The sequence below is a fragment of the Solanum dulcamara genome, chromosome 1, assembly GCF_947179165.1.
Source record: "Solanum dulcamara chromosome 1, daSolDulc1.2, whole genome shotgun sequence".
NCBI lineage: Eukaryota > Viridiplantae > Streptophyta > Magnoliopsida > Solanales > Solanaceae > Solanum > Solanum dulcamara.
Window position 1 is genome coordinate 3,951,848 of NC_077237.1, and position 18,999 is coordinate 3,970,846.

At 35.9% G+C, this 18,999-nt stretch overlaps 2 protein-coding genes across 2 annotated transcripts; one reads left to right on the plus strand and one right to left on the minus strand.

Moving 5' to 3' along the window:
• Window positions 1-1,477: 1,477 nt before the first annotated feature.
• Window positions 1,478-11,301, plus strand: LOC129898434 (uncharacterized). The gene is made up of 15 exons (XM_055973105.1): window positions 1,478-1,753; window positions 1,939-2,027; window positions 3,001-3,067; window positions 3,184-3,299; window positions 4,844-4,910; window positions 5,021-5,069; window positions 5,186-5,271; window positions 5,424-5,689; window positions 5,790-5,845; window positions 6,227-6,312; window positions 7,367-7,459; window positions 8,696-9,020; window positions 9,103-9,758; window positions 10,194-10,428; window positions 10,696-11,301. The coding sequence occupies exons 1-15, from the start codon at window positions 1,559-1,561 to the stop codon at window positions 10,941-10,943; spliced, it is 2,634 nt and encodes an 877-aa protein (XP_055829080.1). The 5' UTR covers window positions 1,478-1,558; the 3' UTR covers window positions 10,944-11,301.
• Window positions 11,302-13,833: 2,532 nt separating this feature from the next.
• Window positions 13,834-17,502, minus strand: LOC129898493 (ras-related protein Rab11D-like). Its single transcript, XM_055973109.1, has 2 exons — window positions 17,112-17,502; window positions 13,834-14,514 (listed from the first exon to the last, which is right to left on the minus strand). The coding sequence occupies exons 1-2, from the start codon at window positions 17,342-17,344 to the stop codon at window positions 14,073-14,075; spliced, it is 675 nt and encodes a 224-aa protein (XP_055829084.1). The 5' UTR covers window positions 17,345-17,502; the 3' UTR covers window positions 13,834-14,072.
• Between the last annotated feature and the right edge of the window lie 1,497 nt (window positions 17,503-18,999).

The following is an 18,999-nucleotide window of genomic DNA, read 5'->3' on the forward strand; positions in this document are numbered from 1 at the left end:
TTTGGTATGTCAAGTAGAGAGGGATTGGGGGGAGGGGGGAGGGTACTCAAAGAGATTCTTTCCTCACCAAAATGGTCCAATGGTGTTTTTATAAATTAAAATAATTTATTATGGTTAATGGATAAATTGAGGTATTCAATAAAATTGTGTCATTCTTAGTTATGTAATTGAAATTTTTACATGTGAAACTCTAAGACAGTAATTATTTTTCAAATTTTTGAATTTCAATTGTGAAATTTCAAACTCTATGACAATAAATATTTTTTAATTATATGACTGAACAGTAGAAATATGTGAATTTTATCTCTTATATCCTTGACGTATCAAAAGAGTTTTTTAAAATTTCATGGGATGATCTTTTAAAAGATTGATGTTTAATTCTTCTGCTTTCCATTTTCCTTCTCCTCCTCTTCCTTTTTCTTCTCCATTTTTCTTCATATGCACAATAGTTTTTTTTTATTTGAAGATTCATTGCTTATTTGTGTTTATTTTAATTGAAGAACAACATAATCGGGTTATTTGAGGTTTGTAGCAAAAGACAAAGTGAGTCTATTGATTTTTGAAAATTTGAGTTAAATCGAATTAAAAAAAATAAAGATCTTGCGACTAGTATTACAATAATAAAGACTAAGTTTCGAGTCATTTGGAGTTGATATTGAATAATTTGAATCAATTAGAAGCAAAAATATGTCGATGTTATTTTAAATGTGTTGTTGAAATTTCTACACGATAAGTTATGATGATTCTTAGAATTTTAACCATAAATCCTATCAAATCAATATGATTTCAGCCACAACGGCTGAAAATATCTCTAAAACACTAATTTTTTAACGAGGTAAGACGATAACACTTGAAAATTCTATTTATGCAAATCACCCTCAAATAGGTGTGAGTCTAAATCTCAATACCCTTCTTTCTATTTTCTCATGTAATCAAAATATATAACCATCAAATGGCTAATCTAATCAATAAGGGTCATTTGAAAGTTATCTCGGGATTACAGTCCTAAAATTCTAATTCTAGGATTAATTTATTTCCCCTAGGAGGTGGCATATAATAATACCAAATTAGATGGATAAGATCAGATATTCAGGATCAAGTTTGAAATTAAATTTATACTGTGTACGATTAAAAATATAAATTTACCTCACACAAAATTTATGTCTTTTATCAAACAAAGTATAATTATAATTCCAAACTTAATCATAAATATATCATCTTACCCCGCATACCAAACGATCCCAACTTTTGAAAGGTTAAATAAAAAGGAAGAAATAAATAAAGAAAGAACCAACCCCTCCCATCCCCTACTCATTCATTTTCTTTCTTCCCAATCTTCATGCATCAGAATTTCTTCTTCGGCCCAAATACAAATTGGGCTGAGGGGCCCCAAAGAGTGGGCCATAAATGAATTCTTCAAGCCCAATACTTTAGCAGCCCAATTTTTCTTCGGTTCTTCAACCCCACAAATTTTCTTGAGTTCTCTCTTACTCTTCGAATTTGCAGCAGCCTAAGAAGAAGAAGAAGAAGAAGAAGAAGAAGAAGAAGAAGAAGAAAAATGGGTGGGAGAGGAAGGTCTAGAACTCAAAGAAAACACTTTCGACAGAACAGAGAAAATGTCTGGAAACGCAGCAAACATGATGATTCAGGGGAGAAACAAGACAGTGTTACTACTACTAATGATGACAACAAAGAACATCGACATTGGGAACCTTTTGCCACCCAAAATCTTGCATTTGATGAGTATTATAAGGTAAAAACTAAAAAAAAGTTGTCTTTTTGGGTATTTGGCATTTAGGTATTTGCTTGTATATTTAGTTGAGTGATGGGGTTTGAGGAATTTTGAAAAAAGAATTTGTCTTTTGGGCTATTTGGGATGTGGGTATTTGATTATATGTTTAGTTGAGTGATGGGGTTTGAGTAATTTTATGTTTGTAGGAGCAAGGAATAGTGACAGCTGAAGAATGGGATACTTTTATTGGGTTTCTTAGAACTCCATTGCCTGCTGCATTCAGGATCAACTCCAGGTTAATATGTATCCAGTTTTGAGTTTTAATTTGCCCCATTTGAATCTTTAAGCTCCCGTTTAGCCATAGATTTGGAAGTTGAAATTTGAATATTTGAGTTCTTGAAGTTGTGATTTTTGAAATTTGAAGTGTGTTTGTACATGCAATTTACTTGAAAAAGATTTGAAGTTTTGTGGGTGGAAGTCTGAGCCGGCTTTTGGGAACTTGAAAATATTTGAAGATAAATTTTTAAGATTTACTCCCAAAATCTATGGCCAAGCGCCAGCTTAATTTGCTTCTTGAAATTCATTTTGATTGCTATCTAGATGGTAATGTAAGCACTATAGTTGAAGTATAGCTTAATGAATGCATATTATTTCCTTTTGTTTGTCTTTCTGGCTTTAGAATTGATTGGATTTGAACAAGATTGGATTGTTGTGTTCTTTTGTTCGAAGAGAAGCTAAGTCTGCTAATGTTACAAAAATTGATGAAAAATTTAGTTAAAGTTTTAATCTTTTGGCATTTCTCTTTCATATGCAAAGTTTCGCACGCATTTCTCTTTCATATGCAAAGTTTCGCAAGGTCTTATTGCACAGATCTGTGAAGCTTCACTTTTTGTGCTTCTGATGGTACAATGACTTTTAACATTAGAATACAAATTTGGTGGTGGATATACGTGTTCCTCTTATCACGATTGCATGACAAGTGCACCTTGTTCAGAATGGCTATGTGCTGCTATTAGTATGTACCTGTAATAACCTGATTTCATCTTTTCTTATTATTTTGTGAGGTGCTTCTTTTAGAATTTAAAAGATAACACATTGCTCTAAAATGAAGGGTTAAATGTAGCAAATCCTCCTGGTTCAAGTTCCAAGTAGTATGTAAAAACTAAGTAAACTTGTTTGTTTTAGCCTTATACTATCAGAAGTTCTATAACTCTAAGAATAAAGCAGGATTAAATTACATTGAACTTCCCATTTTGTTAATGTTGCAGTACCCAGTGCTATATGGATATTCGGACCAAGTTGGAGAACGATTTTATGAAATCTCTTCAGGCAGAGGTTGATCAGCTGAATTATGTTTTCCTTTCATTTATGAACTTCCTGCATTACATATGCAGCTTTTAAAGGATCATCATTCTATGGCTTACTGTTTCTATATTTTAAGTATGATTCAGGGTGTAGATGGGAGTGAGATCGAGGGAATAAAACCATTACCTTGGTATCCAGAGAATCTTGCTTGGCAGTCTAATTTTTCACGCAACCAGTTGAGGAAAAACCAAATACTTGAGAGGTTAGTGATGCATTTTCTGTTTATGTGTAAGAACTTTCTGTAGACTCAAATGATTATTGTCTAGTGAGAGATCATTTATAGGTATGTGAAAGAGTAGCACATGGCTTTCCCGAAATGATTGTTGTCGAAGTGCTAACTGCTGAACTTGGTGCTTAGCTCTCTACTTACACACACTTTGATATCTTGCTAAATGGATCTGAAAATGCTCATTGTTATCCTTAGTCATCGAAGTTTCTGTACTGTCTATTTCTTCAACCAAGTCACTTATTTACTGCTTTTCTACCATAAAAATTTTCATGAGCTAATGCAGATGACTTTTGTTATCCGCTATTGACCATCATAACTTCTAATCAGCATCTTTAACTCTTGGTATTCTTGTCAGAGGACTACAGGAAATCCACCAGTTTTCATCTTATTCAACATCTTATATCTATAGTACTTGAAAATTCTTGATCCAGATTCCATATTTATACCTACCTTTTTTCAAGAAATAAAAATAATTTATATATATACCTACCATTGTTTTGGTTGTTTATTATTTTCCTGCTACTTAAATGTTGTGTCAATGATATTGGTAAATATGAGATGGCTTTCCAAATGAATTGTCAATTGATTCCATGAACCAGATGGATGGATGCTTACGTGATGTTAACTTCAGTGAAAGATGAAGTTGCTATTAAGAATCTGAATATGAACGTGTAAAGTAGTCTATTCCCCTATTGCCAATATTGGTAATAAAACATCCTGATGCCCTTTTTTAGAGTCTGACCTCCCCTTTTGATAGTCCCAATTTCATTGTATTTCTCAACTTCCACAGAGTTTATGAGTTGTTTGAGTATTTTATGCAGTTTAGTGGAGGATAATTTAAACTGAGATTTGAAATTTGACATAGTAGAGAAAAAGTTTGTTGAGAAGATGTCCTATCAAACTTCGAATGATACATATGAAGTATTACGTTATATTACTCTATATTGTTGGTGAGAAATAACTTGCTACTTAAATGAAGAGGTCAATATTTGCTCCCGGGGCTTTCGTCTAGTGGTAAGATCGTAGTTTGTGATGTGTGGGTTAGGCGGACGTCCCAAGAGCCCGGTATTTAAGCGGAGAAGGATAGAGAGGCATGCTCATCATCCACCGTTTTTTCGAACCATGCACCATTATCCCTCGAGGATTTCCTGGTTATATAAAATAATTGAAATAAAGAGGTCAATATTTTGGGACGGACTTACAACAGAAAGTAGTTCGAAAAATATAGGATGAAGTACAAAATTTTCGTTGCAACTAATACAAAAAATAAAACTCATTGTTGACAGCACATATGGTATCTTACATTACTATCGAGATAAGTTTTGCTTATTATTTCATAGATATTGTTGAAGAAGAATCACATGGAAATTAATAAAGCTTGCACATTTTGCTTTTATTTTTTGAACTGCATAGTGCATACTGAACTGTGTTTCTGATAACAAATGATTGGACCTATAATTGAAGACAACTCCTGCTTGTTCTGATAAACAATTTGAGGACATTTATATGAACTTCAGGTTTCATGAGTTCTTGAAGCTACAAAATGAAATTGGAAACATTACGAGACAGGAGGCTGTTAGCATGGTTGGTCAAGTTGACCTTCATCTCTCTATGTTTCCAGTTGGACTATCCCTGGCAGATCTGTTTGATATTTCCCCTTTTATTGACTTCATCTTGTGACTTCTTTGATTCAGGTTCCTCCCCTGTTCCTGGATGTACGTCCAGATCATTTTGCTCTTGACAGTAAGTTATTTACTATGGATTCTAAATTACAATTGCATGTTATCTACTAATTAGGTTATTTTCACATATTCATTCTTAATGTTTTCTGTATCATGACTGTTCCTATAATCATGCAGTGTGTGCAGCTCCCGGTTCAAAAACATTTCAGTTGCTTGAGATGATACACCACTTGGCTGAACCGGGGACATTACCTAGTGGAATGGTCTTCTTCCTTCCTTAGCTCTTTCTTCAAGTTATGGATGCCTATGCAGCTTCTTTATATGCCTTTCAAATGTCCAATCTTTCTTCTTTTCATGTGAACTATCTGCACTTTTGTGAAATGGTCTTGGTTCTTTTTGGAATATCTTTATATAGGTCTTAGCAAATGATGTTGATGTCCAGAGGTGTAACCTTCTTATTCACCAAACAAAGAGAATGTCTACTGCCAACTTGATCGTCACAAACCATGAAGCGCAGCACTTCCCCAGCTGTCGTTTAGATAGAAATCATGCAAATGGTTCTGAGACGCAAAAAGCGAGGGAATTAGATATTAATCAACTTCAGTTTGACCGTGTATTGTGTGATGTTCCATGCAGTGGCGATGGCACTCTGCGCAAGGCTCCTGATATATGGAGGAAATGGTAGTTATTACATACTATTGTAGTCTGTATCACTCTCATTTTACTGCATATGATGGTTTCTAATATCCACCTTCTCCCTCCCCGTGCTTGCATTATACAGGAATGCTGGAAATGGTAATGGTCTCCATGGGCTACAGATTCAGATAGCAATGCGAGGTTCCTTGCTCTCTCTCTCTCTCTCTCATTCAGAGACAACTTTATGTCACTGTATTTCTCAATCTCTTCTTGTTTTTCTTATTTCTAAGTTTTAACAACTTCTTTAATTATTCCTTTCTGTCTATACTTCTAGCACTTCTATTTTTATTACTTCTAACACTCGCCACTATTTACCTTTATTTTGTATAATGTTGGCCTGACATGGATTTAAATGGAGAAACATGGTCACTGAGGTTTGATATAACTGACCGACCCTAATTTGTTTGGGACTGAGGCATAGTTTTAATTTCTGTATATAAGCCTTATACAATGCTAAGTGATCTTTTTACCGTTCCGAGTTGCCTCTGTTGATACATGATTTGTTTAAAACATACATTGCAGGATTATCTTTGCTTAAAGTTGGTGGAAGGATGGTTTATTCAACTTGCTCAATGAATCCCATTGAAAATGAGGCCGTGGTTGCTGAGGTAACTCATTAGGAAGAATGCTGGCATACTTGTTCTTCCCTTATTTGGAAAAAGGAGAAAAATGCTGGCATATCAATTAACGTTTCGTTGCTTATATTACTCCTTTATTCAATAACAACTATGCCACATTCCTAAGCTAGTGAGAGTCTGTTCTATGCTCCATCTAGGCGCTTCTTAATCAAATATTCAATAATTAAGGCTCTCCAACACTAGTAGTTCTCCACACTTTCTACTGGCATACAAATTTCTAACAAGATTAAAAGGCTAAACATCAGACCATTCCAAAAACTTGGAGATCCACCTACAAGAAGACAAACAGCCTGATACAATGTAGGTCCCATAGAATCTATCACTAACATACCCCTAGAGGAGGATAAGGCTAGTGGATCGAAAAGGGTTTTCCACGAGAAAAGAAAATTATTAAGTGACTGGTCTTGGTTAACTGTGGTAGGGGGGAGACTAAGGAAAAAGAACCTGTAATGGAACTTTAAGCCCTAGCATTTGCTCGTTGTGGAATGCCATGCTGAGTTTCTACCGAACCCCACCTTCGGGATTTGAATTCGTGTATTGCACGTATTATTTCATGTTGACCGCTGATATGACGCATAACGCAAGTGCACTTTCCGTTTGATATGTTAGTGTGACTAACTGTCTTGTTACATCACTTCAATCCTTATGTAACCATCATAGTGCATATCGTATAATTTATTCTACCAGGAGAAATGCTTGGAATTGTAAAGGGTTTCATGAGAAATACTTGGGTTTCTTCTTGATTGGTGTACAATTTTATCAAAAACTGCAGCAAAGCTTCTTAACATGGTAGTTGAATGTTTTGTCCGAAGTGTTGCAGCCATTACAACATGTTTTCTTGCTTCTTGTACTATAGATGGCTGATGATTAATCAGTACAATTTTTCCTGAGAAGCAGAGCTTAGACATATATTATATACATGCACATACAAATATATGTAATTATGTATGTGTGTTGCCTTGGAATTTCGCAAGCACTTTAAAACTTGCTGTGCCTCCTCCCAAACTGTCTTTTGATAATGCAGGTCTTGCGGAGATGTGGGGAGTCTGTTGAACTTGTTGATGTGTCCAGTGAGCTTCCTCAGCTTGTTCGCAGGCCAGGTCTTAAAAAATGGAAGGTGTGGTAGAAAAAGTTCATCCTTAACCTTCATCTTTTTTTTTTCCATGTTATGCCGCGGACCAGAGGGCCATGTCCATTATAATCCATTATGTACTAAAGGAGAGAAAGTGGTGTTTAAAGATGCATTGTATATCCACAGAATGATCTCCTTTTTCAGCTTATGTCACATGATTGTGGGATTTTGTGTTTATCAAGTTCATGATGCTACCAGTCTCACATAATAGTCCATATCTGGTGAGAAAATCAATATGACCACAGGAACTTTGATATCTTGCGAAATTAGTTTTAAGAACATAAGAATTTTTTTTGTGTGTTTCACACAGCTTTGTTTTATTAGTTTCTTCTGTGGATGGAATATAACATTTATTTGTCCCGCCATCCCAATTTGCTTGGCGGTGTTTTACTGGACATGATGTTAAATAAAAATGCAAAAACTATTGTCTCGTAAGCTTATAACGCATAAAATACCAAAAGTATTCCTAGTACCAAGGTATTTGCCGTGGACCTAGAACTGGTCATGTCAATGTAACAGTTGGAATATAAAAATTACCCCATCCATTTGATATTACTTGGCCCTTGTTGATCTGGCTCACCCCTAAAGAAAGCTTTAATTAGAGGTGTATTTTACTAAACTAACCTTATTATTGATGCTTTGGAACTCTAACTACTATATATAAATATTTGATACTAAGGGTATTATGGGCTTTACCCAAAAAAATAAAAAAAATACCAAGGGTAGTATGGGAAAAAAGTAATAAAACTCTCTTGATTATTAAAATGGACAAGTACAATGAAACATCTATTTTTGGTATAAGGCCCAAGTAAAATGAAACAGAGGGAGTACATAATTAGTTTCTAAATATAGAAATGTGTCAATCTTTTGGAAGGACAAAAAGGAAAGAGTGTCAAACAGATTGAGACAATGAGTATTCTGCTGTATGATGTTGTACTGATTCCAAGAATGCTAGGAGGTGATAAGTGCGCGGAGCCCCAACGAGGAAGGTGTTAGTGCTTTATCATTGGGTCACATGATTTAATCATCTCGACAACTTTTCAACGATCTTATATGTGTTTATATGTTCTATTGATCTATTAATAGCATATTAGCATGGGCAGGGGCATGAACAAAGACTAAAATGAGTGTTTAAAACATTTATATGCCAGTTGTGCTAGACGGGTTCCATTGCTTTATACTGCATTATTTGATTTGTTGTTTGCTCATCTGTACGCACAGGTTCGAGATAAAGGAGCGTGGTGGACTTCTTACAAAGATGTTCCTGAGTGTCGTAGAAATGCAATTGTTCCAGGGATGTTCCCCTCTGGCAAAACCTATGTGGATGCATCTGAGAAGAATGATGATGCAAATAGAGACCAATTGTCTGATAATGGAAATAATAGTAATGGCATTGAGGTGTTGGAAGATCCTGCAACTGCAGCTACAATCTCGGATGAGGAAGTTTCAACCCTACCGCTGGAACGTTGTATGAGGATAGTGCCGCATGATCAGAATAGTGGAGCCTTCTTTATTTCCGTATTTCAAAAGCTCTCTCCGTTGCCAGGTGAGTTTAAAGTTCTACTGTCTGTTGTTCATTAGTACATTACTCAGAAATTTGATCATTTGGCATTTGTTCGTTTCTGCAGCTGCAGCTTTTCAGCAGAAGAAACCTGTTTTTTTGGGAGGGAAGTCGAATTCCAGTGATGTTATTCAAGCGAAAAGTTTAACAACTAAGGTCAAAGAAGATGTAAATGTTGAGGATGTCAAGTCAGTGGATTCTGCTGGTAGCCAAGAAGTGACTATGGATGATGCTGATATTCAAGCTGAAAGTGTTACAACTGAGGTCAAAGAAGATGAAAATGCCGAGGAAGTTAAGACAGTGCATTCTGCTGGTAGCCAAGATGTGACTATGGATGATGCTGGCAATGCAGATGAAACTGCTTTGGATACTGAGCCCAGTGAAATATTGGAGAAAACAGAGAAAGAGGAAACTCAACCTTCAACTGATATAAGAGCTGAGCCCGAGACTGAGAGGGGGAAAAGAAAGTTACAAATGCAAGGCAAGTGGAGAGGGGTTGACCCAGTTATATTTTACAAGGAAGAGGCAGTTGTGGGTAAGATAAAGGACTTCTATGGTATCAAGGAATCCTTTCTATTTGAAGGACATTTGATTACAAGGAATAGCGATATGAACCATGTGAAGAGAATTTATTATGTGTCAAAGTCTGTGAAGGAAGTTTTGCATCTCAATTTTCTTGCTGGTCAGCAGCTTAAAATAGCTTCAGTTGGGCTCAAGATGTTTGTAAGTCTATCTGAATTTGACACTTCATTTCTCTTCGTAATTTTTCTCCAATTTGACACATAACTTCTCTTCGTGGGGATTTATCACATTTGACAATTCTTTGGATTTTTTGTCAAATTCGACACGTAACTTCTCTTTGTAGAGCTTTTATCATAATAGTAAGAATTGCACCAACAATAACTATGCCCCAGTCCCAGACTAGTTGGGATAGGCAAAATAGCAAAAGTGCCCCCCCCCCACCACCAACACACACACATCCACCTTGTGGTTTTTTACTTCTTAAAAAGATCCCCACCTTGTGTTTTTTTTCTTTCTTAAAAAGATGAAGTAAGATAAGGAGAGAGAAGATAGAGGGAGGGTCTTTGTTTTCTTGAATCCTCCTGCCTATTGTACTATTTAGGTGACCTTTTTGCTTTGGTTCTTTCCACATTGCAGGAGCGCCAAACATCAAAAGATGGTGCATCTGCACCATGTATATTCCGTATATCATCTGAAGGATTGCCGTTAATGCTGCCACATATAAGAAAGCAAATATTATATGCATCTCCTGCAGACTTCAAGCATCTTCTGCAGTACAAGAGCATTAAATTAGGTGACTTTGTGGATGCTGAATTTGGTGAAAAGGCGTCACAGCTGTTGACGGGTTGTTGTGTGGTAGTTCTGAATAAAGGTTAGTCCTAGTGTTTCGCCATGACTTCACAAATACTAAATTTCAGTATTTCAAGTGAAATCATGATTTTTGCGCACAAAATCTCTTAACTTTTTTCAATTATAATTTTGATGCCCAAGCATTAACTTCCAAATGCTCTGAATGAACTTCAATTTCAAGTTCTCTTTTTTCAACTTCAACCAAATATTGGTCAAATGCCTCCATATTTCCTAGAAAAAATGCTCGTTGCTTTGCTTCTATTTAAGTTTGGTTGATCGTTTCTTGCAGAAAATAAGACGCTGTCAGAGGCTCAAGCGGATCCATCAACTATTGCTATAGGATGCTGGAGAGGCAGGTCTAATATCTCAGTAATGGTCACTGCACTTGATTGCCAAGAACTTCTTGAAAGGATGTCAATGGGTGTGGAGGAAGATACAAAAGTGTCCTCGCCGGAAATCAAGCCATCAACTACCAAGGCAGATGAAATAGTTGAAGCAGTGGAAGAAGAAGTTAAAGAAAACACAGAACAACCATGAGAATACTCCTATTATAAAACTAACAATTTTGGAGGTTATAGGTGTACCATGATAGTGAATTTAGTAATTGCTTGTTTGTAGGTTGCTTAAGTTAATTCAATATGAAAGGGCAGCCCGGTGCACTTAAGCTCCCGCTATGCGCAGGGTCCGGGGAAGGGCCCGACCACAAGGGTCTATTGTATGCATCCTTACCTTGCATTTCTGCCAGAGGCTGTTTCTTGCTTAAGTTAATTCAATATATCTACAAAGATAATTCTTAGATGAAGATGGTTTGAAGAATTCTCTTATTTTATGTATTTTGAATTTTTAATCAATATGTTGAATTAAGTACACCATAGATATGGACATTGAGCCTAAATTTGGTTTTCACTTTTTGTCGAGGGTTTATCTGAAACAACCTTTTACCTAAGGTCTACATTTTGGTTAAGTTGTTTGATCATTTGATATAGGGAGCCCATTGGTCCCACTGATGCAACCAACTTTCATTTCTTGATATATACACCTTTATTGACAATCTTTCACATGTATGGGTCTTATGTCTTTGCTGTCCTTTTTGTCATGCTGTCTATAGGTTCTCTGTTAGGTACCCCAGAGATCTTGTATATTCTGTCCTCTACCTTTTTCTTTTTTTTTTTTTTTAAAAAAAGAAAATGAAATTATATCGTGTCTAACGGTCTTCTTTTGCTAAAATTTGATAACTTTCTAATTGAAACCAACCACTTACACTTAAAAAGTGACTAGATTTATGTAACACTATGTTACAAGAATTTCTCTTAACAAGATGTTACACAACACAATTTGATTTAAAGATAGGGAGATTAGTGTTACTTGGCCTTTTGTTATGTAACTTAATTTGAACTGATCAGCTTTTGTGATAAATTGATATGAGCTAATATTTCTAGGTCTGTTGTTGATGGGAGTTGTCAGAAAAGGCGGATTGGGTTGAATTTGGATGAGCCAAAATGTGTTAAGCTAATAAGCTCAAAAGTTGCTTGGCTGCCACTCACTTCTTAATAAGTTTTTTAATTTTTTTAATTTTTACTAAGATGCCCGTAGAATGGAGATCGAGCATCATGATCCCACTATACAAAAACAAGGGGGATAGCCAGAGCAGTGACAACTATAGAGGTATCAAGCTTCTAAGCCATACTATGAAAGTGTGGAAAAGAGTGGTAGAGATGAGGGTGAGGAGAGGCGTGTCTATTTCAGAGAACCAGTTCGGATTTATGTCGGGACGCTCAACTACAGAAGCCATCCACCTTATGAGGAGACTAATGGAGCAATATAGGGAGAGGAAGAGAGACTTGCATATGCTATTCATCGACTTGGAAAAGGCTTACGATAAAGTCCCACGAGAGATACTATGGAGATGTTTGGAGGCTAAAGGTTTACCCGTAGCGTACATAAGGGTGATCAAGGACATGTACGAGGGTGCCAAAACCAGGGTAAGGACAGTAGGAGGGGACTCAGAGCACTTCCCAGTTGTGATGGGGTTGCATCAAGGATCAGCTCTTAGCCCGTTCCTATTTGCCTTGGTGATGGATGGATTGACGCGACAAATTCAAGGTGAGGTGACATGGTGTATGCTTTTTGCGGACGACATAGTCCTCATCGATGAGACTCGTAGCGGAGTTAACGCTAAGCTGGAAGATTGGAGACGCACTTTGGAGTCTAAGGGGTTTAAGCTGAGTAGGACCAAGACAGAGTACCTTGAGTGCAAGTTCAGTGAGACACCTCAAGAGGTTGGCGCTGAAGTTAGGCTCGGGGACCAAGCCATCGAAAAGAAAAGTAGTGTTAAGTACCTTGGTTCTATCATGCAAGGCAGTGGGGAGATCGACGAGGATGTCACACATCGTATTGGGGCAGGATGGATGAAATGGAGGCTCGCCTCCGGTGTGTTATATGACAAGAAGGTGCCACCACAACTTAAGGGCAAGTTCTACAAAGTGGTCGTTAGACCAGCTATGTTATATCGGAGTGTTGGCCAGTTAAGGTCTCCCACGTGCAAAAGATGAAGGTTGCCGAGATGAGAATGTTGAGATGGATGTGTGGGCATACCAGGAGCGACAAGATTAGAAATGAGGCTATTCGAGAAAAGGTAGGAGTGGCCTCGGTGGAAGACAAGATGCGGGAAACGCGACTGAGATGGTTTGGACATGTGAAGAGGAGAGTTTCAGATGCACCAGTGCGGAGATGTGAGAGGTTGGCCATGAATGGTTTCAGAAGAGGTAGGGTTAGGCCAAAGAAATATTGGGGAGAGGTGATCAGACAAGACATGGCGCATTTACAACTTAGCGAGGACACACATTAGGGTAGAAGGCTAGTACATAGTGGTTTTATTCCCTCTTATTCGTAGGCGTATTAACGCACTATGATTTATTGTACTCTGATTTATGTTATCTATGATATTTATGGTATTTATGTTATTATCTAATACTATATACTGTTCTTTGTGTGCTTTGATTATACTATTGTTTGGTCCGTTTTCGTCATCTGCTTATTTACTCTAATATTCTTGTCTGACCTTTTTCTATGCTTATATTGAGCCGAGGGTCTTTCGAAAACAGTCGTCCTACATTGATAGGAGTCAGGTCTGCGTACATTCTACCCTCCCCAGACCCCACGATGTGGATTTCACTGGGTCGTTGTTGTTGTATGCTAAAAATTAGAAAATATCGATTTAAAATAATTTAAATTTAGTCCACCTTCTATTGAAGGGTTCAAGGTGAAAAAAGTCTTTTGTCACATAGGATATCTTCAAATCCAAGGAAAATATTATCATCAAGCCAAGGAACCACTAAATATAAGAAAACAATAACATACTCCATGAAATTCCAGTGAAGTCTAAAATGAGTGATGTGTACGCAACTTTACCCCGATAGATCCTCAATTCAATTCAAGTAAAGACCACTAAATATAATATTACTTAGTAAAGCTTATGAATTCAGCTGTCTGTCTCCAGTGAAACAGTACAAAAATAACATCATAGATATATAAACAAAAAGACTCTCAAGAATCACTATGAGATGAATTTTAAATCTAACACTCAAAGAATGAAAAAGAAACTCCAAATCCCAATATCTCAAAATCCTTTTCTTTTTTTTGGCTACTTAGAAAAATCCCAATATCTTAAGAACTACAGCAAGCCTTCTTTTCTGGGATAACTTGTGCAGGACCAGGTACAAGGATTTTCTTTCCAGTTAAAGAAGCAGGATTACCATTTGCTTGATCATCAGCCGCGACGAGATTCTTCTTGATCACAATGTTGAAGATCTCTGTCAAAACAGTTAAGAAGGCATCCTCGACATTTGTGGCCTCCAGTGCGGATGTCTCTAAGAAGAACAATCCCTCTTTCTGTGAAAATTCTTTAGCATCCTCAGTGGGAACAGCTCGTTGATCTTCAAGATCGGTTTTGTTTCCGATCAGCATAATCACAATGTTCTTGTCAGCATGTGCACGCAACTCTTCAAGCCAGCGTGGGATGTGATCAAAGGTTTGGCGTTTTGTTATGTCGTAAACCAACAGAGCTCCAACAGCTCCCCTGTAGTACGCGCTCGTGACAGCTCTATATCTGTTCATGACAACAAAGCAATGATTGAGTGGCATATAAGCTGTTAAGACTTGGATCTAAAAGGGATTTTTCGAATGTCTTAGGTAAACCAAGGAGCTCAGAATAGCTGAAAAAGAAGATTAGACATGACCTACCCGCACCCCACCCCAAACGACAAAAAGGAAAGAAGAAATGTCTAATGATTTTACCCCTTAAGATCTAAGCTATGCAAGAGCTCAAGTAACTGGAAGCGAATAAATTAACACAAATTGCTGCCCACAGGGCTTTAATTTAGTGGTAAGAGCGCAGCAGGAATGCGTGGTTAGCGTACATCATGGATTCAAACCAACTGTAGCAAAAAGCTAGTATTTAAGTGGACAAGTGCAAAGGAGCAGACAAATTGTCAACCGAGTTTCTCGAACCATGCAACACTGCTCTCGCCTCTCGGGGATTTCTCAGTTACCAAAAAATAATTTTTTTTAACAGGAACTGCTTGGAACCTCTATTTTCAGCTTAAGTAATGTAACAGTGATGGTCATCACTGGTTTCTCCTCTATTACAAGATTGTTTCATTGTTTGGTTGGGCAGCCCGGTGCACTAAAGCTCGGGGCACCGGGTCCCGGGAAGGGCCGACCACAAGGGTCTATTGTACGCAGTCTTACCTTGCATTTCTGCCAGAGGCTATTTCCAAGGTTTGAACCCGTGACCTCTTGGTCACATGGCAGAAAGTTTACCAGTTACTCCAAGGCTCCCCTTCTGTTTCATTGTTTGGTTGATTAAGAAGAAATTGCAGCCAAGAGCAACAATGATGGTGATTATCGAAAATCATAGTGGTATAAGTCGTTTAGTATGAGGGGGGGGGGGGGAATTGATGCAGTCCTACAGTAAGAGGTACAATTCTGAATCTCTGATAAGCATGTATATGAGTTCAATTTACAAATTCATCAATATCAAGCTTTTCCTCAGATGATTCAACAGAAAATGATAGCAAAAGCAAAGATCACTACACAAATTTGTTAAAGTAGCACTTTGATGAAAGACCAAGTATCTTCATGTCATCTGAGAATTGAATTTAATACTAATGTGCACCGAGTTGCGAGTCAGCGTTTCTTCAAAAACTACTTTACACGCTAGTCTTGAATCTTGACTGATTCAGCCTTCCCTGATTCACCTTATTTTACTCATCAAGTTAAAAGTTCTTCAACTATTTTTGTAACTTTATTCAAGATCCTAACTCAGTATCAAGTCTCAAATCCCAAGTGAACATCTCTCACCACATTCCAGTTCTAACGTGCCACATTAACAAATCATAGATTATGGAAACTCCAAATTGAATAATGTATAGCTCAAACACAAATGAATCAATCAAACATACCAAACACATTACTAAAAATCTTTTATGATTTCAGCAGCTTCAAACACAAAGCTAAAGAACAAGCAAGGGCAGATCAAAGTGAAGAAAACAGCATTCAATAACAACAAAGCAGTTCATTAAACTTCTCAGCATAAAACTCCCCCAAAAAATGTACTCCCTCTCTCTCTCTTGCATTTTCATATGGCACTAATATTTGCAGATCAAAACAACTTTTTTTCTTAGGCACCCTATTTTCTCATTCATCTTTAATCATCAAGATTTCGATTAGACAATACCTTTTATGTAACCTTACTCCAAACCCACCTTTCGTTTCCTCAAAAGGAGGCAGGATCAGTCAGTTCAAAAATAATGATAAAGAAGAGAAAGCAACCAATCAGCCATGTTTTCGTGTTTAAAAATACACTTTACTATGTATAAACAATATATCAAGAACCCAATGAGCTGCATTTTCTAAAATCCAAAACTCATAAACTCAAAATTCTAACTCCGCATATGTAACTACAAACTGACAAACTTATAGCAAAACAATCAGAAGTACAAAGAATCAGTTTTTCAGCTATATATCCATTACAAGTTAAAAAAATGGCACTAATATTTGCAGATCAAAACAACTTTCTTTGACACCCCATTTCCTCGTTCATTTCTAATCAACAAAAGTTATGACTTTAACAATACTTACAGGCTACAGCAAAACAAGAAAACTAAAAGAATCAATTTTTGAGCAAAAAACCATTACAAGTGGGGAAAAAATGTACTCCCTCTCTTGCATTTTATATAACACTAACAACATGCAGATCAAAACTACTTTTTTCCTTCGACAACCATTTTCTAATTCATTTCTAATCATCAAAAAGTTGTGACTTCAACAATACTTCAAAACAAGAGAACTAAAAGAATCAATTTTTGAGCAAAAACAACCCATTACAAGTGAAAAAAATCTTGCATTTTATATGGCAATAATATTTGCAGATCAAAGCAACTTTTTCCTTTGACACCCATTCTCCCATTCATTTCTAATCATCAAAAAGTTGTGGACTCAACAACACTTAAAGCAAAACAAGAAAACTAAAAAGAACCAATTTTTGAGCAAAACCCCATTACAACTTTTTTCTTTGAACACCCATTTCCTCAATTCATTTCTAATCATCAAAAAGTTGTAAAATTTAACAATAATTACATCAAAACAATCAGAACTTAAAAAAGATTCAATTTTGAGCAAAAAAAAGAAAAAAACCCCATTTACCTTTCTTGGCCAGCAGTATCCCAGATCTGAGCTTTAACAGACTTATGTTGAATAACAAGTGTTCTTGTCTGGAATTCAACACCAATTGTAGCTTTAGAATCAAGACTAAACTCATTTCTTGCAAAACGAGCTAGTATTTGAGATTTTCCTACAGCTGAATCACCTATCAAAACAACCTTAAAAACATAGTCTATTTTCTGACTTGCATCACCATACCCACCCCCACTTGCCATTTTTTAACTTTCAAAGAAAATTTTGTGTGTAAAATCAGCAGAAAATGGAAGAAGAAAAGTGAGCAAAGACTAAAACTAGAAAGAGAAATGGAGAAAAGGGGGAAAGAGAGTAGAAAAAATAGTGGGGAACAAATGTTGGCTGTGTCTTAACCAGGCTCTTGCTGTCACTTTGTAGTTGTTTGAATAAAATTTCCAATTATTATCATTTAAGCATATACTAAGGTGTCCTTTTGTACAATTATTATCATTTAAGTATATACTAAGTTATCCTGCAATGGTATATTCAGGATTAAGGTTGAAACTGTATTTACGGACAGATTTTAGACATATATTCATATTAAATATATTAATTTTATTTATATTTTTAAATAATTACGTATCTTACCACTAATTAATAGTTTTTTTATTATATATTAAGGAAAATACACTTAAATATATATAATTTTGCTATCAGATATATTAAAAATTGGGAGAGAAACGAGCGAGATGGGAGGGAGGCGAGCGAGATAGTCATTTATCTTAAATACATGTATTTGTGTGTATCTGGTGTGATTTTCATATTCCAGATACATAAGAGAGTGGCGAGCGAGATGGAGGGAAGCGAGGGAGACGAACAAGATTTGTCTATGTATTCCAGATACATGTGAATACACTTGGATACCGTGAATCTAGAATAATTACACCCAATATTGACCATATGTATCCTGAGATACATGTATCTGGACGCACCAAAGTCTTATAAGATTCGTAATATTGCAAACTATAGTGTATCTAAATAATTAGCTCCTAAACTAGTGGGATTTCTATAAGTTTCCCTATATTTATATAGTATTTGAATGACGAATGAATTTATACCATTAATTTAATATAATATAAATTTAATTTTAAATAATTATCTTGGATATTTTATTTATCTCGTCAAACTTGAAATTATTTTATCTCATTTTTCAGAAAGTAATAAGTTTCAGGATTATAATCACCGAATTATAATCTTGAAATAACTATCATATGACCCTTAAGAGCATGTTTGGATTGACTTATTTTAAATACTTTTCAGTTAAAATAACTTTTAATAAGCATTTTTATAATATCTAGATAAGATTGTTTTAAAAAAATATTTTTAAGTCAAAATAATAAAAATAAGTCAGTGTATCAGGGGCTGAGCATACCTTCCGCTAAGGAACGTGAAATGGAGCTATTAAGTTAAGATATCATTTTTCTTTTTCTAGCTTTAGTTCTCTATTGATGTGTGTATGCTTTTATCGAAGAAAAAAAAGGAATCAAAAGAAATTTCCGTACACCTATGCCTTATTTCATCATTGAATCATGCGAGAACGAATTTAGCGATATTAATCTAATCTTATTCAATCGATGAAAATTAGGATGAAGCATGAGTGGTCATAACCTTCTTAAAATATGGCATACTAACTTAAAGACTGATTTCAAAATTTCTCTCTACCTTCACAAAATTTTCTAACGCACTTCCCACATACATGACTACACACTATTTTTAACTTTTGACTTTGATTTATAAATCATAAATTATAAGTTCACTCAAACATGCTTTAGGTGAGTTGATTAGAGCATATTTAAAAAATCAAAACAAAAAGTTGTACGCTTAATTATTTAAATATCTTATATGCATAATTAGTCAT

Bases quoted from the DNA above. Each gene is read 5' to 3' on its own strand.
- LOC129898434 (XM_055973105.1), top strand. From the start codon at position 1,559: ATGGGTGGGAGAGGAAGGTCTAGAACTCAAAGAAAACACTTTCGACAG. The intron at 1,754-1,938 runs GTAAAAACTAAA...TTATGTTTGTAG, and splicing joins CATTTGATGAGTATTATAAG to GAGCAAGGAATAGTGACAGC. The intron at 4,911-5,020 runs GTTGGTCAAGTT...TCTTTGATTCAG, and splicing joins GACAGGAGGCTGTTAGCATG to GTTCCTCCCCTGTTCCTGGA.
- LOC129898493 (XM_055973109.1), bottom strand. From the start codon at position 17,344: ATGGCAAGTGGGGGTGGGTATGGTGATGCAAGTCAGAAAATAGACTAT. The intron at 14,515-17,111 runs GTAAATGGGGTT...TGTCATGAACAG, and splicing joins GATACTGCTGGCCAAGAAAG to ATATAGAGCTGTCACGAGCG.